General features: G+C 37.8%; 1 protein-coding gene across 3 annotated transcripts in view; it reads right to left on the bottom strand.

Annotated features, from left to right (window-relative positions):
• The window catches only part of SLC2A9 (solute carrier family 2 member 9), a 127,918-nt gene that overhangs the window by 74,769 nt on the left and 27,843 nt on the right, over window positions 1-25,306 (bottom strand). For all 3 annotated transcript variants that reach the window (XR_014317385.1, XM_082759073.1, XM_082759072.1), the window contains 4 exons: window positions 25,165-25,263; window positions 18,232-18,392; window positions 11,246-11,370; window positions 9,845-9,990 (listed from right to left, as the gene is read on the bottom strand). Coding sequence is in view for 2 of the 3 variants with exons in the window: in XM_082759073.1 (XP_082615199.1) it covers window positions 9,845-9,990; window positions 11,246-11,370; window positions 18,232-18,392; window positions 25,165-25,263 (531 nt within the window). In the remaining variant the exon portion in view is untranslated. The remainder of the gene's footprint in view (window positions 1-9,844; window positions 9,991-11,245; window positions 11,371-18,231; window positions 18,393-25,164; window positions 25,264-25,306) is intronic.

Here is a 25,306-nt window from a genome sequence, read left to right as displayed (position 1 = left end):
TTGGAAGGGACCTTTAAAGATCATATAGTTCCAACCCTCCTGCATGATGGACACCTTCCACTAGACCAGGTTGCTCAAAGCCCCATCCAACCTGGCCTTGAGCACCTCCAGGAATGGGGTATCCACAGCTTCTCTGAGCAACCTATTCCAGTGCCTCATTGCCCTCATATTAAAGAATTTCTTCCTAATATCTAACCTAATTCTACCTTCTTTTAGTTTAAAACCATTACCCTTTGTACTGTCATTATCTTCCTGACCAAAAAGTTGGTTTCCAACCTTTTTATAAGCCACTTCAAGTACAGAAAGACCACAATGAGGTGTCCCCAGAGCCTTCCCTTCTCCAGGCTGAACCACCCCAGCTCTCTCAGACTCTCTTCATAGGAGAGGTGCTCCAGCCCTCTGATCATCTTGGTGGCCCCCCTCTGGACTTGCTCTAACAGGTCAACATCCTTCTTTTGCTGGGAGCCCCAACCTGGATGCAGCACTCGAGTTCCTTCCTCATCTTCATCTCCCCTCACTGGCTCACTGGTATCTCTACAGTACATTTATGTCTCTCTTGTACTGGGGAGCCCAGAACTGGACACAGTGCTCCAGGTTATGCCTCACCTGTGCTGAGAAGAAGGAAAGGATCACCTCTCTTGACCTGCTGCCAACATTCCTCTTAATGCAGGTCAATCTGCCATTAGCCTTCTTTTTGACAATGTCACATTGCTGGCTCATGTTCAACTTGGTGCCCACCAGGTCCTTCTCTGCCAAGCTGCTCTCCAGCTGGGTGACCCCCAGCATGTACTGGTTGTTCCTTCCCAGGTGCAAGACTTTGCACTTCCCCTTGTTGAACTTCAATGAAGTTCCTCTCTGTCCATTTCTCCAGCCTGTTCATGTCTCTCTGGATAGAAGGAAAACCAATGGGCAATAACATCTATTACTCCCAGTTTTGTGTCATCAACAACCCTGCTAAGGGTGCATTCTTCCTCATCATCCAGATCAATAATGAACATGTTAGTCAGGTTGATCCCTGGGGTACACTTAATGGCCTCCAACTAGCCTGTGTTCCACTTTGTTGGAACCCCTTGCTACAAGAAGGACATTGAGGTGCTCAAGTGAGTCCAAAGAAGGGCGATGAAGCTGGTGAGGGGTCTGGAGAACAAGTCCTACAAGGAGTGGCTGAGGGAGCTGGGTTTGTTCAGCCTGGGGAAAAGGAGGCTCAGGGGCAACCTTATCGCTCTCTATAAGTACATTAAAGGAGGCTGTAGTGAGGTGAGGGTTGGTCTATTCTCCCATGTGCCTGGTGACAGGACAGGGGGGAATGGGCTAAAGTTGTGTCAGAGGTGTTTTAAGTTGGATATTAGGAAGAACTTCTCTACCAAGAGGGTTGTGAGGCATTGGAATGGGCTGCCCAGGGAAGTGGTGGAGTCACCATCCCTGGAGGTCTTTAAAAGATGTTTAGATGTAGAGCTTAGGGATATGGTTTAGTGGAGGACTTGTTAGTGTTAGGTCAGAGGTTGGACTCGATGATCTTGAGGTCTCTTCCAATCTAGACAATTCTGTGATTCTGTTGTATTTCTGGAATATGACTAGACATAATGAAGGTGTTATACTTCTCTGTTCTAAACAGAGAGATATTTGTATTCATTACAAATATGACATTCTGGGAAATAGAGTGATTCTGGGAAACTAGTGTATGTCCTACTCTAATGGAAGCAACAAAATCTTGTTCTCGTGTTATGTAAACAGCATTTAGCTTTCATTTCCAAGATGCTTCACACAGTGGCTAGTGTTCACCTGTGTAAGTTCTCCTCTATCTCTTTCTTCCACAAGAGCTCTTGGGTCTATATTCTGATATAAATTCTCAGTTATACATTGAAAGATAAATACCTTTAGCCATAGTCGCTCTCGTGGTTCAAGGGGAAAATAGATGTATAGAACAAAAGAGGTCACAGAAAAATATGAGGAGGACTGATTGATTCTTATTTTGTATTATAATGCTAGTGAGTAAGATTCATTTAAAGAGCATCTCAGGCAGACATTTGGTCATTGGTGTCCCTCTACAGTCTGTGTGTGGAGGAATGGTTAAGTGAAATAGGACACGTGGATGTTGGGCAGTTAGGAGGCAATGGGCTAGTGAAGTACCGTACTCAACTCACATGAGTCTGGCACGTACGCAGCTGGCTGAGAGCCAATCAGGATCAAGGACACGATGCCCTTGAGCGATTGGGAAAGTCCCTAAGGCGGGACGGTGGCTAAAAGAAGGAGGAACAAACTGAAAAGAGCGGGAAATGTTAGCCAATGCTGAGCTTAGTTTTTGCAATATGTATGAGTTGATTATGTTCGAACTAGATAAAAGGCGACTGAGTTATCCATGAAAGTTGAAGTTCACTGTTCACTCATATTGAGCGTCTGTGTCTTCCTCCCGTCGACAACATCTGTGGGTCCCCAGAGCAATTCTGAATTGCTTTTTCTCAGTTGTAATATGCAGACAGTTTTTAAGGAGTCCTTGGATGTCAGTCAAGAGTCAAGAAGAAGGATCAGTTAAAAAGAAAAAGAAAAACAAGGAAAAAAAAAAAAACACTAAAAATGAAGCTTTGACAAGTAAAGTCAAAGCTTAGTTTTTGGAACAGACTTCAACTAAACAGTCTATAAAACTGCCTATTTCATCACTGTCTATTTTAGTGCAAGTGAAGAAATATTTTTGAAAGAACTTAGTAAAGCATTATGAAAGATTTCTATATAAACTTTCCTAAGTACACAACAATCTATCACTTCAAATATGCCATTTTCAAGAGTCTTTGTAAAGAAAATTATAGTTTGACAAGTTTGACAATCTGCAGAAGTTCTTACAGTTCGATTTAAAAATAAATAAATAAATCACTATTCTATTTGAAAGAAGAACTAACTTGAAAGGGGTTCATCACAGTTATATTTTCTTACTAGCCTTACTAGCATAAAGTACAGCTACAGTATAGATTAAGTTCATTAGTCCTTTACCAAATTTAGTTCTTTTTGCCATAAAAATTGATATTTACATCAACAACATTTATTTTTTTTCTGCTATTACAAAAAAAAAAAGATCTGTGGGAGGATTTTGCCTAGTATCATCATATGTTACAGACTTATTTCCAATTCCTTTTGTATAAACAGGTAATTGCTAGACAGCATTAAAGCTGTTCAAATTCCTCAAAAAGTAGAATATAAACTACAATTCATGTTGTTTCAATGACAAAAGACAACATCTAACTAATAAAGAGTTAGTAAATTGTAGCAATAGCAAATTCTGAATGTATTTAGAAGAGGCAGAGAAAAATCTAAAAAAAAAAAATGCAGTGTATCACTTCAAGATGTATTCAGAAGAAAAGTTTTGGGTCTTCTCTCAGATACTTTTTTTTCTTCCTTTTAAATCTGTTTACTCCACATGGGGTTACACATAAAAGCCATCAAACCTTAAACAAGTCTTTTCTCTTCAGGAAGCCCTTCCTGCCTCTGATCACTGCTGCTCTGTCCTGTACCTTGTATTGTTCTTGTTAAAATAGAGTGACTAAAACTACCTGTATCATTCAAGAGATGGACACATCATGAATTTTACCACACTTTCAGCAGTTTTTCCATTTGCTTTATTTTCGTGGTGTTTTTTTTTTTTTGGTTTCCCCCTCCCCCCCCGGATACACCTACAGCAGCAATAGGTATTGTTCAGAAAGTGTTGCCCTAATAGGCCTTTGGAGATAAGCACAGCAAGGCTTCTAGGATGACATGCTACTCACCATGACACAGTGCAATCTAGCTAGACAAGTATGACATAAAAAGACTTGAAGTATAGAAAATAAGACTCCTGAAGTAAACAAGATCTATTTTTCCATTGGCCTACCCATGGCAGACAGACATTCTGGTCTAAACAGCAGCCAGAGCCAGGCAGCCACTAGAGGAAATTGCTGGAGAAACAACTATACCTTAGCAAAACATTACACACCACAGGAAATAGGGCTCTGAAAGGCAAAGTCTGAGGAAAAAATGACAACATGCAGCAGTTTCAGTTTTACCTGTCCTGAATACACACACACTGAAATATTTTTACCCTTTCTCATTTCTGTACAAAAATGGAAAAGATACTGAGGGTCAATGCATAACAAATATGAAATGAGTTACTACAGCAAATATATTCATAAACTATATCTTCCATCATTAAAGGAAAGATTAAAGCCCACCTTCATTAAAGAAGCTGAAGCAATAGACAAAAATCAGCTTGGTAGTCTAAAACATTTTAAAAATGTTACCAACCTAAGAAAAACCTTTGGAGTGGGACACAAGCTTACATGCAAGAAGAAACAGATGAGTTGCTTACAGAGAGATACCATTTGAGAATACCCAGAATACGCCAGAATTAAGGCCATGGAATATTCCCCTGAGACCGTAAAAGTAAATTTGAACTTTCAGAACTAAAGTTGACAATGCACTGGCAAAGGATCTGTAGGGAACAATCCGTCAGAAAAAATGCTCTGGCTTATTTAGTTGCAGAATCACATAAAGAAAGAGAAAGCGAAAACACCTGAAGGGCAGTGTTTTTATAAAGTGACAGGTCTGAAATACTTTTTCTTTATCATAAATATCTGTTTTCTCCTTCAGTTAAATATGTAGAAAGCTGCACATGCTATACAACCAAAAATGCCCCAAATGAAATAATCTTGTAGCCAGCAGCAGTAATTCAGTGCCCACCTTATGGCAGATAACATGATTCAATTCCTGAGGGACAGAATCAAGTTGTCATCTACAGTTGCCAGGGCTTCCTGAAGAATAAATGGCTGTGGACTAGAGAAGGCTAGAACAAGATACTAGCAAATGAAAACAAACTGCTATTCACAGCAGTCAGGATTGTGGAGAGAAGCAGGTCACCAGCATATAAAGTAGCTGTGCTCTGTGTTCTGATCACCAGCCAGATTTAACATAACATAATTCCTCGACCCTCAACAGAAACATAGTAGATATGGATTCCCGTAGGTTAGGATGTGTCAGAATCAGAACCTTTAATGAAAAGAGTTGTTGGGATTTGGGTGAATGTGAGGGAATTAAGATAGGGGAAATAATATCAAAGCACAGCAGCAGAGGACCAGTGTCATGATTGCAGCTTTTCTGCTTTGGAATAATCACTCTTAGTAAACATTGCACACTAGGAACACATTCTTCAGACTCAGTACTCTAAAATTAGTACCTTTGGAGACAAATAGAATAAAAGCCTATATATTCAGAAACCAAAAGAATGTCTGTATTCAAGTTTTAGAATCATTATTATATTTCTTGCATCTGTTCTTTTATACTATAATTTAAAAATTGGATGTAGTAGTGTTTACCAAGTTCTTGTCCATATGGTATGATGTGGAAAAATATGTATATCTAGAATATTTCAACCAAAACATTTCCAGAAGAATCAGGAAATAAGGAATATTTAGATTAATAAAAAAAAAAAAAAAAAGTGTAATTTCATCTCATCTGAGTTATCTCTGTAACTGTTTGCTTGCGTTTAAATTTAAAACCAGAATCAATATAGAGGAAGACACCTAGGATAAGAAGGAGATTACAGAGACTGTTTTACTAGAAGATATGATCTAACCTGAAACTAACCTTAAGGACATAAAACTATTAGAGAGTGTGCAAAGGAGGGCTACAAAGATGGTGAAGGGTACAAAGGGGAAGATCTATGAGGAGTGGCTGATATCCCTTGGTTTGTTCAGCCCAGAACAGAGCAGGCTGAGGGGAGGCCTCATGGCGGTCTGCAGTTCCCTCACGAGGGGAGCGGGGAGCAGAGGAACAGGTACTGAGCTCTGCTCTCTGGGGACAGCAACAGGACCTGAGGGCACAGCATGGAGCTGGGACAGGGGAGGGTCAGGCTGGGGGTTAGGGAAAGGTTCTGCAGCCAGAGGGTGGTTGGACACTGGAACAGGCTCCCCAGGGCAGTGGTCATGGCACAGAGCCTGCCACAGCTCAAGAAGTGTTTGGACAATGCTGTCAGACACAGGGTATGATTCTGGGGTGGTCCTGCACAGAGCCAGGAGCTGGGCTTGTTGATCCTTGTGGGTCACTTCCAACTCAGGATATTCTATGAACACAAAAATCACAAGTAATGTGATGAGGATAAAGTGAGCACACTTCAGTAGGTGGGGAAAAAGTCAGAGTGACCAAAAGACCAAAAGAAAATGAGGATAAATTGACAGAATTAGCCACAAAAAGATAAAAGAATTAAATTAGATTCTCAACCATCAACACTTCCAGTAGAAAGCTTGGGAAGGCTGTAATGATAGAAAACAAGCAACCACCTTTAAGACAAACATTGGTAATTTTTCTGAAGGAGAAATTATGACATAATTAGTCTAGGAAGTAGGGAACTGGATTCGGGGTTGGGGGGGAGGAGGAGCGCTTGCTCTCCTACTCTTTCACTTCAGTGCTTCACATATTTTCTGCATGAGCTCTGAAACTGTCAGGTTTGCATTCATGCAGTGCAGTAACATAGCCAAAGAACTGAAACCTGACCATTGCCCCCCAGCCTCAAATCTTGGTCTGTGCACATGCCTCCTGCTTCACCTGTGTGAGGCTTTATAAATAAAAGACTACTAAAAATCACTTTGGGGCTGCTTAACCTACTTGACACAAAAAGAAGTAAGCATGTTCTGAATTGCCTCAAGTAATACTCAGAGCTTCAGAGCTAGTTTTAATCACATTTCCACATTTAAAGGAACACTGTTGCATTTGACAAATGAGGAAGTTACCAAACAGGTTGTTAATAAAGGCTTGTAAGGCTATGCCCCAAAGTCTATGTAAATGCTTTCCTTTTCTGTAGAAAGACTTCTACAGAACCACTGAAGGCAACAACCTCATATAATCCAGATAAATGCATCAAGTTCCAATTTAAAAGTTAAATTTTCTGCTCAAGCTACTTCAGCCAGAAGTCTGTTCCAAACATCACTGCTGAATTTCAGCATGCAATTATTCACAGAGCATTTATAAACAGTTCTTCTTGTAGCAATACTGTCCTTCAGATTAAGCAGCTCTTCCCTCGTTAGTTCTTCCTTCTGCATTAACAAGGTGCAGTCAAATCTTCTCCCTTCCCTCTATTTCCTCAGCCAAGCAAGCAATGTTCTTGTCATCTCCTCTTATAAAAAGCCATGCTTGCAGCTCTCCCCATGTCCCTTCCTGTTCCAAACAGTCTCTTCCAGCAAGATGCCCAACTTGGTCTTTGTTCCTCCTTTCTTCAAAAGTATCACAGCTTAAATACTATGATTAATAACCTTTCAATTAGCTTAAGTTACAAGTAATACATGACAGACCTCAGGAGAAAATTTTCATGAAATCATGATGGAAGACGAATATTTGCAACTTATTTACATTATTCACATTACCATTATTTACAACCAACTCTGAAAGAAAAAAGCGACCAACCACAGAACAATGAAAACTATTCCATGTGAGGCTTTAAGCCATGATAATTAAAATTTGGTCATTGCTAGATGGACTTATCAAAAGTGTTTTTTTCCAAATACTAGTGCAATCAGTGGCACAGAATGCTGATCACTGGTGACAAGCTCCCACAGATTGGAGCTTACCATTCAAATGTAGAATTATATCACAGAACATCATATTACAGCCTTGGCTTAAGTTGTAATGGAAACTGCCTCAGAATTCTGAGGAAAGGAAGTGCTTGCTTTACAGTTACAAGTGAAATCATTAAGAAGATACCATGAATGTGAAACCATCTCTGAAATATGGTGGCTGTGGATCTGGAATACTATCCTCACTTCAAGTGCATCAAAGGTTTCTCCAACAGAAGAAAAAGGAGAACAAAATAGGTATTCTGGGAGCAATTTGATAAGCTTTCACATCATTATAGAAGCCACAACATTAATCAGTGAGAAGCTGACATCTAGAAGGTAGTCAGCAAATGTCTTGAATGTACTTTCAAACATGATCAAACACAGTAACTGAAATTTCACAGAATCACGGCAAGATGTTTGCTGAGAAGGGGAGGAGGAGAGTCTTGCAAGAACCAAAGAACTCAAAGAAGACACCATCTTTGGTTCTTTCCAATTTCAACAGAAGTGAACTCCTCAGATGTACCCTCTGCAGCAATTTCCTCTGGCAACGGTTTGTTCCTTGTGCAAAACTCCCACTGATATCATGGGGAACACCACACAAAGCTATGGAAAAAAATCCTGGCTTGACTGAAACCAAAAGAAATCTTGATAAAGCTTTCAAAGAGGGCTAAGACTGCACTAGGGAATAACATTTCAAACAGCCTGAGGTTTTCCCTTGGTGCTAAATTTTATTAATGCATTAGAAGGAAAATACACCCACATACCCAACTGGAAAAATCAGGCCAACTCCAATAATTTCATTGGAACTATGCTAATTCACGCCAGCCAAAATTGTGCTCCTTTTACATACTGATATTACTCATCTTGAAAATGATGAATTCCACAGATAAAGTATATTTCTTCTTATATAATGTCTAACTTTAATGGTGTAGTATTTACTAACAGAATACTAAAGCAGTTTGTAGAAGCAGAATTGTAATCTGCGTGATTTGGGAGTGACAAAAATTAAGACAGAGGGAAGGGGAGAACAGAAACAAAAAGAGCAAGAGTAATATGAAATTAAGGAATAAGTATATCCTTTTCAAAATAACCCAGAGACCTGGCAGGAAAATAAGAATTTTCACATGACACCTCAACTTTAAAAGCATGTGCATGCTTAGAAAAAAAAATATCTACTGTTTAAGAGATGACATATATTCTAAGCACTCTTTTGTAATGCACTAGCTTTCAGAGCAAGAGAAGGGACATTACAGAAGCCATTACAGAAAGCCATTTTAAGTTTTTACCTAAGATCGGCTGCCTTAAAAGGGGAGAGAGGGAAGTAATCTGTTCTTCAATTAAAGGGTAAGTTGAACCAAAACATTTGCCTTCAGGAGAGTTTAACAAGATCATAGAATCATAGAACGTTAGGTAAGTAAGTCCAAGGATAAAAAGATAGAAAAAGAGAGCTGGTCATACAAAAATAAAGGTGTCAGGGAAGATGCTATCATGTATTTACAAGGAGTTGAATTTAGATGGACATGGGAAGACAAGCTCTCCTCACTTTTCAGCTGTTTACTACTTTTGCTGGCTGTCAGAAGGGATTCCTAGTACAAGTTTCACTGCAAGAGGATTGCTGCAGACACTTCCTCCGCACTGCCTTGAAGACTCATCTCTGGTTGAAAAGTATTTCCAAGTGCTAGCCTGAATAAACCTTGACTTCATTTGTTCAGAGTAATGATGACATCCAGTGGCCACCAAGTTAATCTCAGCCTATGGGAGCAAGATAACCTCCTACAGATATCCTTAAACAGATATTCTCTTTACATAAAGGTATACACTAACTCTGCTCTTGCACCTGCGAGTGCATGACAAAAAGCGCTATAATTATTGGGCAAGAGTCAGCTTCTTGTACAAACTCAAAACAAGACTTTTTCTATTCTATCTCACTTTGAAAACTTATAAATAAAATACACAAAAACTCCTAAGCATTTCCATGGCAATCAAAGAAACAGGAAAACAGCATGAATAAATGTATATTAAGAAAGGGGATGGGATGGGAAAACATGCATATGCACACACAATCCGCTCAAGATGTTAAAACTGGTTGCAACATCTACCAAACTCACACACACTCTTTTAAATGATATGGAAGAAAACATTTTTAAGTGCTTCAAAACAAAAAAGCAATGGTTCTGTTCCCCATTTTCATAAGGAATTCTGTCAAAATACCAAAATACTGCTCTTTAAACATGCTTGTGTTCTTTCACGGAAAATGTCTGTTGCGTACTTACTTTCCCAAATATCTCTGGCAGCCCCAAAACTTGCCCAGTGAAAACACCAACACAGATGAAAATTGCTGTGACCTGACCCAATGAACCACGGATTTCCTTAGGAGATATTTCACTCAAATACATGGGAAGGGCACTCAGAGATATGCCTACAAAAGAAAGGTGGAAAAAACAAACAAAAAAACCCATAAACTAAGGCATAATACCTTCTGCTTACACCAAGTACAAAATGAACAACTATTGAAAGGAGTCTGAGTATTAATCTGCTCACACAAGTGGCATAAAAATTTTCAAATAACAGAATTACCTCCACAGATAATATGAATTACCTTGTCTGCATCCCTAATTACTTTTGCACTATTTAACTCCCATGGGATTGATTATCTCTGTTACACATCTACAGTGATGTGTGTTGGCTGCTATCTGAAGAGAAGCAGCAAAGGTTACTGAGAGATGAGAATCACCAAGAGAATAGAGTTTTTGTTGTTGTTTTTAATTTGTTCACCCCAAAGGAAGCAAAATGAAGTTTGCACTGGTGCAGGTAAGGAAGAAAAAACAACATATCAGACACAGAGAGCAGACAGTGCCAAATGAAACATTTTCACTGTGAAAAGTATTAGCAGATTTTCCTCCAAATACAGGCTTATAAGTGCAGCAAACTTTTGACAGCAGGCATAAAATAGGGGCAAGAATGCTGCTCAAAATCAGGAATAAACAAATTCATGACCATGGTTAGCTCACTGACCATACTGATAAAGCTCCAAACATTTGATCATCTGCTGATGGTCTGAGACAAAAATTGGCAGCTAGCACCAAAATTCCCCATAAACTGCATATTGCAAGTGAAATACGCATCTACTTTCAAAGAACTGTAGTTTGTACTTATAGACAAGATAGACAAAGTTTGCCAGAAATGCTCAGTGTTGCAAAAGCCAAAACACTTTCCATTGCTTAACTTCATGTAACTATACAGAGAGGATAAAACCATCTTATTCCATCAAGTCTGTCTCCATATTAGGTTAGTACTTCTAACCATTTAGAAATCTGTAAAGCTGCAGAGAACTTTACTACCAGGTGCAAGACTACTCTGGTACAGAGGTGCTTCCATGATTTACTTTTAAATTGGGAAGACAATGTTGCTAGGAGTGAATGATGATGTTCCAAATGTCCTATTTAATCCTACCACTATTAGCATTGGATTAAACAACTTCCAAACGCACAAGAGCAAGAAGCTTTAATAAATAGGCTACATCCTCCTAATCAATGAAATGATTTTCATTGCATATTCTATAGGAGCTGATAAAGTAAAGGGGAAAGAATTAGGGTGGACACCAGAGGCTGGGGGAGAGAAGGGTTATGTGTAATGCAAGTATTACAGATATGTACAGCATGATAATAGCTTACCTGCATCAACACCCATTATAATGCGGCCCAGTATGAGCATTTCAAACGATCCCGCCAACAAAGAGAGTGACATCAGCAATGCAGCTGTCACTGCAAATACATTATTGAGCAGCAGTGTACACTTCCTAAAAGGAGAAGATACTTTATGTAGGTACCAGCACCATAACAGATAAATCTCATCATATTCCAAGCACATTAGGCTATTATTCTTACGTATTCATAAATAAACTCCAAAAGTGCTTAACAAACTGTGCCTTGTAAATGTTGTATAGCGTTCCAAAGCATAGCACAATGCTATACCTAAATGGATACAGTTCCAAACCTATACCACGGCTTTAAAATAAAAAATATCATAGTCAACAAAAGAGCTGTACTTTGAAGGCATGGCAACTAGCAATCCTACACATCCTAAGAACCTGAGAGCCATGCCTGAGACTCTCTATATGATTAGAAACAAACATATTCTGAGTAAATGAATGTATGTAGGAACCAGCAAATGCACTTCAAATAGTAATAAGCTAACATAACTATAGCCATTTTTATTCCACATATTGTTTTTACCATTTTGAGAACTTCCAAGCACTGACATTATTTATGTCATTATAATCCAGCCATAACATCCATAAGCCCAAAACCCATGACATTAAATAGATACATGGAAGAAAATTACTACTTGTAATTTTAAGAAAACACACTTGAAGTGGGGGTGGGGGAAGGGGACACATGGCAATAAAAATCAACCTCTTTCCAAAAATGTTGAAATTAACCAAAATATTGATTTATAATTTCAACTTTTTCCAATTTTTGAATTGTTTCATTGTATGAGTCAATTTGATTTTTTTTTCAAAGCTCTTTTTTTATGAAAAAAATATTACTTTGTTAAAGAAAAAAAAAAACACATACACAGAAAGAGAAGAAAATATATTTTTTAAATTTCAGAACATCTCCATTTCCCATTCATATTATGCCAACAGCAGTATATCTTACAGTTTTCATCTTACAGAACCTTCTGCTCAAATTTGAGTACTCATTAATTCAACAGTGACTCATAAGTCTCATAACTTCTCCAGAAGGAAATACTTTATAAAAGAAATAATATGTATGATTTCATGGTCCTTTGACTGTCAAATTCAAACACAGACATACTATTTCTCTGAACTTATGCAAGAAGCCTGGGTAAAGATATAAGATCAATAGCTCTGATGCAACTATCTTCCATTGAAAGATTAAATAGAAAACCCACCTAAAACTCAGAAAATCACTGCTACCTTATACACATCTTGTTCTCTCCCCACAAGTGGCTTTTTGCTAAATTACCGCCTGTAAGTGAATGGCTGGAGAACCATTAACTTCAGGTTCAGCCCTACAAGTGACTGAAAAAACTTCTTGAAATTCCCAGGCAGAATCACAGCCATCGCTTGCAATGTCTAATGAAGATGTGGTGGCCTCTCTACACTACATCACATTAGCATTGCTTATGATATAACACAGGACAAAACATAATTGTTTTCACAATAACGTGGCAAGAAAATGATCTATCCTTATATTTTCCATCTATTAGTCACCTCACTCAGCTATATGTGGTAAAGCAACAGAGCTTTGTATTTACCAGGTTTTCAGTCACTTAATTAAGAACAGTTTTGATTTTGCTCTTGAATTACAACTCAATGCTGAAGCATCAAGCGCCATTCAAACAACATATGAAGGAAACAACTGATTTGATAACAAAATGTACCGGCAGACAAACATCACTGATTATGTTAATTATGAGGAATCCATTAACTTTGACAGTAAATTATGTAGGCTGACAACACACCAATTTTATTAAAGAACTAAAGTGGTATTAAATTTTTAAGTATTTTCAATGGATTTTCACCTTCTCTATGTTGCCACTTCCATGTAAAATAACAGGAATGATCAGAAGGGCTGTCTACCACCGCCCCCCCTTTTTTTTTCCAGAATGAGTAACAAACCAACACAGTGGTCCATGTTGCACATTCTTCTTCAGTTCAACACATAGCCACCAAATGGAAATATTCCAGCCATTGAACAAATGATCCAACTAGTTACAACAATTAATATATTTTTAATAGTAAGTATATTGAATATTTATGTTTTAACTTTCCTTTTTTTTTTTTTTTTAATTAAAAAACTGCTTGAACACTGTTTGAATGAGATTGCTTGAGACCAGACAAAGAAAGAGATACAGCACATTTAAAGTACATGTTTGTATAACATAGCTGTCAAGAGAAAAGTGCTGATTTTGCTATTTGAAATAGGCTTTTCAAATGGATATAGGGCTAAATGGATAGAGGGCTAAAGATAATAAATAATGTCAAAAAATGGAAACAAGTCAGGTCAAACAAGTGCTATACATTCATCTGGAGTTGTTACTTTCTTCTTTTACAACTTAAAAAAAATATCGGAAAAATATAACATCCTTTTAGAAAAGGTTGGCAGCAACCACTTATTCTATGAAGCATGCTGGAGAATAGGAAAAAAGCAATGATGGGCAGAGGGAAGCTGCTATGCACTGACCCTGACCCCTTTTACCACCTGGCCCCTCACCAAAGCAACTCAGTATAACCTATGGTTATTAAGGAGTCAGTAGAGGAGTCTGGAGTAGGAGGAAAGGTGTTTCAATATTCACCTTCTTTCTTTCCTAATACCTGATCAGTAATTAAATGTTTATACTAACTGGCAATAATTTAAGTTAAATTCCCCAAGCTGAGTCTGTTTCAACCATGACAGTAATTTGTAAGCGATTTCTCTTTCTTTTTTTTTTTTTGACTCATGAGTTTTCTTGCTCCTGCTGTTCCTCCTGTTTCTCTCTGACAACCTGTCTAGCTTGCAGAGTGGGGAGTGAAGAACAGCTGGGTGGGGTGCTCAGCTGTCAGCTGGGACCAGCCCAGCACATCTATGAACAGAAATAACCACTTCTCATAAATCACCACTTCTCAAAAAACAAACAAACAAGAAAACCCTTCAGATTCCACATGCTACCTTGCTTTACTTCCAATCAGGTCATGTTGTATTCAGAATTGCTACAATCATAAATTAACCATGCTTTCCTGGTCACATAGGCCAGGAATGTATTAAACTAGACACAGGGCATAGGAAAAAGAAAAATGAAACAAAAAAATAAACAAAAAAAAACCTTGTATATCCTGCTTGCATAACTCCAATACAAATGATGTAATGATACCACACTTCATAGAGTACTGTAGCAGACACTTTCCCTTGGGAAACTCCAACCAATATCATCATATAACTGCTTACCACGCTTACAGAGTGTAAGCATACAAACTTCAAAACTAACCTACCAGAAGAAAAGTCACATACTGGTGCATTGGTCAGCCTAATCATTTTCACAAATTGATTGACCAAGCAATTGTCAAATGGCACAAGAAACCCACTGAAACATAAATATCACACCTAGCTCTCACATAGCACATTTCATTTCAGTCTTGCTGAAGGTTATAGAGCACATCAGTAACCCTATTTTTGTAAACAGGTGAATAGGGAGTGAAGTCGACTTAACCTAAAGCTAAATTTCAAAACAGTGTCAGAGCTAGGAAAGGGAACCTGAATTCAAGTATGAGGACACCCCCCCCCCCACATACTGCACTTACAGGCATGCAGACAGTCACTGTTTTGTGTGAAGAGCCCTGGGTTGTTTCAGCTGAGAGCAAAAGGAAATATGTTTGGGGAAGGGGGAGGAGGGGACGGGGAATTATATTTCTATTAATCATATAGTTCATGGCAAACTGCCTCTGCTGCGTCTATCACACTAAAAATCCTAGACTAGAGTTCATTTAAATTCAAAGATCTCTGTTCCTTCTTCTGCTCAAATTCAGGATTTTCTCTAGCCCAGAGAAATAAAGCATTTATGCATTCCAAAAGGAAGATGCAATCAAAAAACTTTTGATTGTTTGAGCACAGAGCAGTTTTTCACAAGCAGCTATATCCTAAGCCAAACAATAAGCATGGCAACTTATTACCAAAAATTGGTTGTCTCTTAAGGTTGGCTATTTGTTCTGCTGCAGGACTGTAATTTCCACTTCTGTGCTCAATTGGAAATAGTTGTAAGAGATGAGCAATTTGCTCAGTAGAAATCACAGTTTCTATAAGCATCCCAGTTGAGCTGGACAATTTACGCATCAACTTGACACAAACAGAGCTAAGCTTTAAATAATTTTCCCTTTTCTTTTTTATAGATATTTTTTACAAAAAAAAAAAAAAAAGATTTTTTTTACAGATATTTTTGAGTATCTTGAGCATCTCCTCCTTAGAACTGTTCTTCTTTTTTTTTTTTTTTTTTTTTTCCAAAATCACGTCTATCTTGTGATTTCAACGTTGTCATTTGCTCTTATGATACTGTATAGTTCCACAAAGGCCAGAACAGAATCCTACTGACTCTATGACCTCCACAGCTGCAATAATTTCAGTTTTAATTAGGGATTTGAATTAATGATCTGTTTGCATAAAACTCAAAACCAGGAAAATGATAGAATTTTTAAGTTTCATCAAAAAAATATTATTTCCTCAAAATATAATAAAGACTCAGTATAATAAAGACTCTAGAAGCTCACCTTAGGAAGCAAATATGATACCTTATACAAAAAGTATAGTAAGGAAGCTAGGTTTTTAAATAATGAACTGTCAAGTCCAGTAACAGAAAAATACTAATCACTATTTTAACTACGGCAGATAACTTGAGAATAAAAGAAATGGTAGCATTACTAAAATAATCCAGATAAATTTCTTTAATTGCGTCAGACTCAAAACAATTCACTGGGCTAGAAGTGAAGAGGCCTTACACCTCTTTTGCAATTCCTCCCCAGCAGTGGCTCAAGCAATTCACTGAATGTATCTCTCAGGATGTTTAGGATGTGCAACAGCAGCTACTCTTCAGTAGAAGACGAGAATTTAAATTATAAAGTGTCAAAACCACATCTGAACATGGGACTTCTGCTTATGTGGATGAAGGCCCTCTTTGAAAATTTTGCCCCGAACCTCTCTTGAAATAAGTAGTGCCTAACAATCTGGTAATCTGAAAATTGTGTTATTAATCTTACAGCAATACGAATCAAGAGTGCTCTTTTTAAAGTCATACATTATTTCCAACTAATATTTTTGATCCCCATTAGTACACTATTCTGTGTCAGTATAAATGGAGCACATCTTCATCATACACACAGCTCTCTAACTTACACTTAAACAATTTAACAGCATATTTCATTGTTCTGTCAACATTTCATAATGTGATCTACAGTTACTGTAGTGATATGTCAGTCTGGTTTCCCAGACCAGACAAACACACTGCAACGTGAACAGCAAAACCAAGAGCCACATTTGATGAGCAGCCTTTATCCAGTGTCTCTGAGAGATGTCATTCCTTCCTATCTCTAATCAAGTACTCTTATACCATATCTATGAGAAAGCTGTTTTCATGGTTTGACAGGGATAAACATAATAAACAGGGACAGAGCCTCCAAGCTGTAAAGCTCTGCCCTGGAAATACAATCTACTCCCATCAAAGCAGTATTCTTAATATAGTATTCAACTGACATCAATCACCACTTTAACAAACTTTCACACAAAACCATTCTACTCTTCACCAAAAATCAGTCTTCTTTGAACTTTTTTTTTACTACATTAATTTAAAAAAGAGCAGACTTAGTGACAATTCCAGGAATTAAACAGTCTGACTAAGGGAGTTTCATATATTTAATAAGTATGTAAAAGCCAAATTGATGAATAGAAAAAAGAAATTGCAAACAAACAAACAAAAAAAGTGACTACGAAAAACATTTATGAATTAAAATTAAAATGGTGATTTGATGAATGGTGAATTGATGGAATAGAATACATTAATAAAATTGGATAATAGATTTACAAAGTAGAGAGCAGTGACTTGCAGTAAGTGCAAAATGGAAGAATGTGTAACTATTGTTTGAGGTGTAAAATGGGATGTGGAAGAGTTGGGATAAAATATAGTGACAATTAAGAAAAAAAAATCTAAGGAGAGGGGTTGAGAGAGATGACAAACAGACTTGGGAGAGCACAATGTAAAGTGCATGATTGAAATAGTCAAACGTAGAATACAAAAAAATGAATATAATGGAGAGGACTGCTTATGTTTGAGACTCTATGATGACTTTCTTTGGTGATTTAATCAAGCAGAAATTATCAAATGATATAGAATTTATAATTAAGAAAAAGCCATATGAACAGTTAATATGCATATTATAGTGGCTTTTTATCTAGCCCCTTCCAAACAGGGAAATTAAAAATCACTTTTAAAAGTCTTTGGAAGAAGGTATGAAACTGAAATTTGACAGAAGTATCTAGTTGCTACCTACTGCAAAAATGCAGACAAACCAGTAAAAACATTTCTAAAATACTGGTATTTGTTATAGTCAAGATTTGGTCAAATGCTGCATTGCATAGAATAAGGAAGGTGACAACAAGCATGTGGAAAAATAAACATGAACTTCACCCTAGTCTATTTCTTCAAACTACATTTTAAGTTGACAATAAGGATAAAAAAAAAAAAAAAAAAAAAAAAAAAAAAAGATTTGTATTACTGCAAGACAACAAATCTGGTTGAGAAGCAAATGAGACAAATTAATAGTTTTATTTGTGTAGGGTAAGATACCCAGCAAACTTGCAGAACAAGAAGGTGCCAACCCTTTCTGAAATCCTTCCTTTTATATGGTATTTTCCTTTTGCACTCTTGTCTATTCAACTTCCTTGACATCTGAACCCACTGTCAGTTCAGAGTAGATGGTTTCTGTGATTCAAATAATGCACAGTAAGGCCAGAGAAAAGCTTTTATAAGCTTTTATAATTTGAAGATGTTTTAATTTGCATTCTGCTAAAGGTAAAAAGAGTTAAAAAAAAAAATAAAATACAAGTAAAGCTTTCTAGAGAAGTTAGGTTGGCAACTGCTTTAGAAACCAGAAGGTTTCCAATACACTTACCGTCCAAAGAACTTCACGATTGGGGTAACAATAATAGCACCTACAAGGCCACCAATGGCAAAAATAGATACAGTTATAGACCAGAGGAGAGTCAGGGTGCTTTCATCCACTGAGAAGCCATATCTTCTTTCCCAAGTTTCATTGTAAAACTTCTTGATGTACTGAAAGAAAATACATAACAGTAATACATGTAAAAACCACCCTTTAAGAACACTACTTACAGAAATTGAATTAACAACAGTAGTTTGTTTGCAAGGACCACCTTTGCATTTCTATCGCCCTCCTCTAAAAAAAGGATACTCAACTCTAGATGTAACTGTACTACAGACTAACTGAACCAGTCACAGCATACAATGACATGCCAGTTAAAACAAGGTGGAAACACCAGTAGACATGAACATAGAAGAAGCTTATAAAAGAGAAACTTCTTTAAAGAAAGGATGTTACAATTTAGGTTGCCAGTACAACATGAGCAACAGTTTGTGTTAGCCTTACTGGGATAAGGGCTCAGGCACATAATCATACCACCCACACATAGCATGGTGCTGCACATCACCTGAGCTCCGCTGGCTGCTCATATACATACCCTTAACCCCAGGTAAACAAGGTATTACATCGCAACCTAGCATAACATTTTTTTGGACAAGCTAAACAAAACTGCACTCTAGCACACATCATGACATATATATATATATATATATATATATATATATATATATATATATAAATGCTTAAATGCTAAGTACTGCTGGTGAATCAACAAGAATTGTACTGCTTTTTCATGGATCTGTAATGATAATAACTTTGGGGAGGGGGGAAATGGAAGGAAGGACAGAAGGGAGGAAGGGAGGAAGGAAAAGAGCCACATTTGTGTGTGGAGTGGGAGGAATTAAGACTATCCACTCATTTCTACACACGTAACACAATGGAGGTAGTATCTTACAGTAGTTTTCCCATTTATTGACCCTTTTTTTGCCTTGCTGCCATTGTGCTTCTTTCAGAAATCTGTGCAAACACACATACATGGAAAATACTCCAGGTGTTAAGCTACCACAGAGAATCACAGTCTTTCATGGAGGATTTCAAAATCTGTTGTATACTTGTTCAAAGATACAGAAGATAAGTTATTCACAGGTTCAAAATGGTGATACTCTAAGGGTATCAGACAGTTTTGGGTAGTGAAGTAGTGGGTCCAGTGTGCCCATGTCATCACTACCCATGATGAATGGTCTGACCAAAAGCCATCCTCTTGGGGCTGCCAAATGGCCAAAAGTCAGCAGATCTCCACCTCTGGCATTAGGACCTTGTCCCAGACCATACTTCAAACGCAGAACTACAGTGACAGGGAGAGGAATATAGATAATAAGACAGACGTTTGGCTCAGCTGAGTAGGCAGCTATACGGTATTTATGAGCACCTGGGAAAACAACTTAAACTTTCTGACTTTAGCAACAAATTCTAAATCCCCAGTGAGTATAACACATGAAATCTGCTTTCTGTCTTCACACCAAAAAGAAATTTGTCTGTTATATTGCATGAAAGTCACATTAAAATTAAGTTATAAAATAAAACCAGGAATGGAGACCAGTTATGAAGCAATTTATCTCCTGGAATTTGTACTACTTCGGTGGCCTGTTCTGATTCATATTTAGCTTATGAAACTCCCTGGAAAATTTTTAATGATACTTTAGAAGCTATATAAGTAGGAATCCTTTTGGTCTGCACTGTGCTCACCATGAAACAACATTTGTCATCTCTGTTTTGTATCTCAGTCCTAAATTACAGAGCTTGGATCTGCTCAAAATGAAGTGCATTTTACTTTTTTTTTTTTTTTTTTTTTTTTTTTTTTTCCATAGGGGCAGTATTGTAAAAATGAGTGATGCTATAGCAAAATTTTTAGCATAGGTTTAGGAAAAAAAAATAGAGTGAACTAAAAAAATGGGGTTTTATGGATTGTGATAAGAAGGGAAGCTGCATCCACTTTTATGTCTTAATTGTGATAGTGTAGCACCTGGAAGCCATAAAAAATCAGGGACCTATTAAGTCAAGCAATAAAAAAATAACACTCTTCTCCCCCCAAAAAATCACAGCCAAGACAAATAACTGTTAGAAGAGAGAGGCAAGAGCTGACAGCTGTTGGTTTCATACTAATGGGAAAAAAAAAAAAAAGCCTATAGTATCAAAAAGAGATAGTTTTGTTTGAACTGTTAAGAATCACAAATCACTTCTATAAATAAGTTATAGCTTCTCCCCTTCACATTTACATAAACTGCTTTTTGAATGAAGTACAGGCTGCTAAACAAAATAAGCAATTTCTTTTCAGTAATGAAAGATGTATCAAACATGAAATCAGACACCTATGATCCAGATATAAATCTATGTGCCAGACAAGTGGTTTCTCATAAAAAAAAATGAAAACCTGATATCTGGGTTCTCCTATCTTCAGCTAAGTAGGAATAGAGAAGACAAACAGTTTTCTCCCATGGTAACTTAATTTTAAAAGGAGGAAAGGGATATTTTATTTCTTCCATCTTATTTTATATGCTTCTATACAAACAGACATCAAAAAAAAAAAAAAAAAAAAAACTTGAGAGAAAAAAAAAAGTCAAACTGGTTCTTGATCCATTTCACAATGAACAGAATTTCACAGTGAAATACCAAATAAATCTGCCCCTAAATCAAGTAATAAATCCTCTCTCTAATACCTGTACTCAGATTATATTTAGATTCTGATATCTTCTTGTTTATTTGAAATTTGTACTTGATAGTAATGAATACTAACACAAAACATTTTTAGAACACTATTAACATTTCTTGCTAATGCTAATGACTAAAAATAGTATGCAAATTATTTTCCTCTTGTGTTATAACTAATTTTCTAAGCACAGCTTTGTTATTTATAACGACACATGAAATAACTGAAAATATTCATGAAAAGAAAGCACAAGCTACAACATTCAAGTATAACAGACAAAGGTGCCAACATGTACATCGCCTTTGTCTAGATTTCCCCTGCCAACAAATGGGAAACTATTAACACATAGAAGTTTGAGGTATTGCACATGAAAATGAAAACCTAAAGCACAAAACAAATCAGATCCAACAAATCTTCTGAGTTCTGTGGAAAGGCTCCTTTTGATTTCAATCAGTTTTCTGAATAATGCTAACTCTGTATATAAATTTTCTAGGTCCTAACCAAAGCCTGCAAGGAATGGTAGCATTCCAACAACATTCCAACAAGTGATTGTTATCAGCTACTCTGGAAGGATCAATGCCATGACCACTGCCCTGGGAAGCCTGTTCCATACCCATCTACCCTCTCAGTGGGTAAAGACACTTTTCCTAACACCCAGCCTGACCCTCCCCTGTCACAGCTCCGTGCCATTCCCTTGGGTCCTGTTGCTAGTCACCAGAGAGAAGAAAAGGGAAGAGGTTGTGACACCAAGCCTTCCATAGTTCAAGAAGTGTTTGGACAACTCTCTCAGACACATGGTCTGATTTTGGATGGTCCTCTGTGGGGCCAGGAGTTACACTCAGTGACCCTTATGGGTCCCTTCCAACTCAGGATATTCTATGATTCTACGAGCTCAGCGCCTGCCCCTTCACTCCACTTGTGAGGGAGCTGCAGGCCACTATGATGCCTCCCCTCAGTTTGCTCTGCTCTGGACTGAACAAGCCACGGGGCTTCACCAGCCCAAAATTTCACTCAGTACTCAAGGTGAGGCATCACCGGTGCTGAGGGGAGAGAAAGAGAAAGAGAAAGACAGGCAGTATATATAGAGTGATTTTTCTTATCTCTTTAACTCTTTAACTGTAAATACTTAGAGCAAGGGAAGTGAAAAGACAGCCTTAAGAGAATTAAAAATGATTTGCCAATAGTTACAAGGGCTACTCACAGTTAGTGACAGTTATCCAATGGCTGTCACAGTCAGCTATATATTTTTGTAATAGTCTCACTTTCTCAGTATCAGCTCTAAAAGGAATGCAGAAACACAGCTTCCAGCAGGAAGAAGGCAAGAAGGGTGTTGCTGCCAGCATGAGATTTCACGTCCTGCTCAGAGCACAAAGCACATCATTGTTCTGAAGACCTTGCTCACAAGTGGTCTGTGGAATGCATTTTAAAAATGCCACTTGGAAAAAAGCAGCTTCAACATTTAGACAATTAAAATCTTAGTTTTCCTACTGCTGAATGTTTCCACGTTTTAATAAATTCTGATAGCTCTTCATAGAAGTCAGTGCAGACTTCTAATGCTGGGTTTCTCACATGGTCAAACACCACGTGCAGGGAAAAATGCACCTGTGACTGGCCATTGCACTTTCCCATAGAAATGTGGGGGACTGAGTGGAAACTGATCTTTTCCCATCTCTGCACTAGTCAGTACAGACAACTCTGCTCTGAGCAGATCTGGTGCATTACATCTCCGCCTTGCAACAAAAAGGAAGTTGGACCAAGCATACCTTACAAGATGATTTGTGGAAAAGTTTCCATCTGAGAACTGCAGGGGTATTCCCCTGTGGTTTGATGAGCTGGCACAACTTCAGCACAGAAAGGTAATGTACACAAGGATTTACAAATACAGTTCATATCTTCAGCCTTAAATGAACTTCCCCTACACAGTTCAGCAATCATGCTGACATGTTCAGATCCGGTTTCCTGGAAACATCCCATATTTTAGTCAACAGTCGTGATCAAGCACTTTCTAAAAACCTCCAGAAGCATCATACGGTGCCTTCTCTAAGACTGAGGGACTTTAGCCATTGAAAGGAATTGTACTGAAGCAAATAGAGGCAAAAGATATCCAACATCCTACACAGAGATGTTCACTACAATGCAAGCTATAAGCTGCATATGACCAGAACAAGTTATTTGACCTACCAAGTTTAAAAATCAAAGCTTACAACTTTTAGGAGATACTGGACCCAAATATAGCCTCTTTTAAGAGTACTGCTTATCTACAGGTAAAAGCTGTTTCCCTTATATTTTCCTCAATTAGCACACATCAGTGTTCCTAAAGGATCACCTCATAGCAGACTGATTTGGTGATGCATGGCCACACAAGGGGAAAACAGATAGGGCAAAGGTTCCTTTTCTTGTGCTGCAGGAAGCACAGCACTAGTACAGCTCATTCCTCCTCACCATGGCTAAAAACAGAGCACAGACTCTCCTCTTCACCCTGGACAATGTGTGACAAAGATGGGGAGGTGTCCTGTCCTAGGAAAATAGATGACAGAGCCTGATTCTGGGGCTAGAGAGAGGATCATCTAGTTCTCTGGTATTTTGCCACACTGGTATTTTGCTCTTGAACCACACAGCCACGTATGTATTTTCAGTAGGGTGTATAACTAGGACTACTCTTTAGACCTACATGATATATGGCTTAGCATGAGTAAGGAGGACACTATGTTCTCAACCGAACACAGCAATACGACACTGGAAAAGGGCCGACTTCATACATAACTGTCAACACTACATCATACCTGTCAACAAGAGCCATCAACATGGTGCCAACTTTCTGTCCAAAAGCCACAGTAAAGATTTCAAGCAAAAATAGACAAACCTGACGGTGCTACTAACCACGATGCCTGGAATTTAGCATTCTTCATGGTATGATTGCAACTTCAACCTTCCCACCTCTACTCTTGTCTGGTGACCACTACAATCTATTACATGGTTCTAATCTAACCCTCTGAGTGTTGCCAGACAGCACTTATGATTGCCCTTTCTTTCTTTTACTTCTGCAGAAAGTGATAGAAGAGCTCTGATTACCAAGATGGTCCATTTTGTAAAGGGCACTTAAAAGTTCTGAAGTCAGATAATTCACACTGCTCCTTTGACAGTACTGACTCAGTGCAGGAGAGATGTCTATCGTCAGTACAATCAATACCATTGTTCACAGCATTTCAGCTCCCCACCGATTCTGTTAAGTCATGTTTATTTTCTGAAGATTGCAAGCTGAAGGGATGCACAGACGTGCCATGCTAGAATAAACATCCAATCTGTCTAAACCTGTGTTATCAGTACAGAAGGTACCAGGAACTTCTAGAAAATTCCCAGAAGCTACCAGGGACAATTAAAACAAGGTGAGTCTGTTTCTAATCCTTTGGGTTATCAGTTTATCAAAGACAATGCAAATACGAACTGCAAACTAAAAAAAAAAAAAAAAAAAAAAGGACTTCTGACAGCTGAAAAATTTTACTATGTATTTTTTTTGTGTGCGTGTTGCTTACAACTGCACTGAATTGGTTATTTCCATGTTTGATTGAATTAAAAGGCGCTGTAGACCACCAATACACCAATATAAAACCAAAACATTCATATTTCCATTTGTGATTGCTGATATTTTAATGAAATCCCTCAGATACTGTACACTGATTTTACAATGCTCTTTTCATCAGACACATTCCACATGTTGCAGTCAACAGATGGTCAACACAGCAGATCCAAAATCAGAAACAAACAAGGCATTACCACAAAATGCAGAAGAGGCCCATTATTTAAGAGGCATCCAGAGACATTATTTACATTATCTGTACTGTGGTAATGAAATGCCATGTCAACCTCCAGAACTGAATAATGTGAACAGGATTTGTTGAATGTGCACCTGTAACTACCAAATAGTCACTAGCCAGAAAGACAGGCTGTTAAAAATACCTTATAACACAAAAGTGTGGAAAAAGATTTAGCATTATTCTGGCTTTGGGAGAATGAAAAAGAAATGTTGTGCACCCACTCATCTCAACAGGAGCACTTAGTTTCCTGACAGCTACTGAACCTAGTTGGAAACTTCACACATAGCAGAAAACTTTTCAAGCAAAGTTCTCTCTCTTCTAACACACTGGTTGGATTACAAAAGCAAGATGTTAAAGAGCACACACTAGATGGACAAGGCTGCCCTCTACTGATAGTAAATGCCGGTTTTGTCAGTCACTTACCACTGCAGGAGCATTCACGACAGAGAGATTGTAACCGTAAAGAAAAGATGATCCAAAAGCACCAGTTAAAGAGGCTACAATCAGACTTCCAGACCAATTCTGAAAAACAATGAAAAAACGTAGCCATTGTTAGTATACATGA

The sequence above is a fragment of the Aythya marila genome (genome assembly GCF_965140915.1).
Source record: "Aythya marila genome assembly, chromosome: 4".
NCBI lineage: Eukaryota > Metazoa > Chordata > Aves > Anseriformes > Anatidae > Aythya > Aythya marila.
Note: the sequence above shows the minus strand (reverse complement) of the source record. Positions and strands in the feature narration are given on the sequence as shown.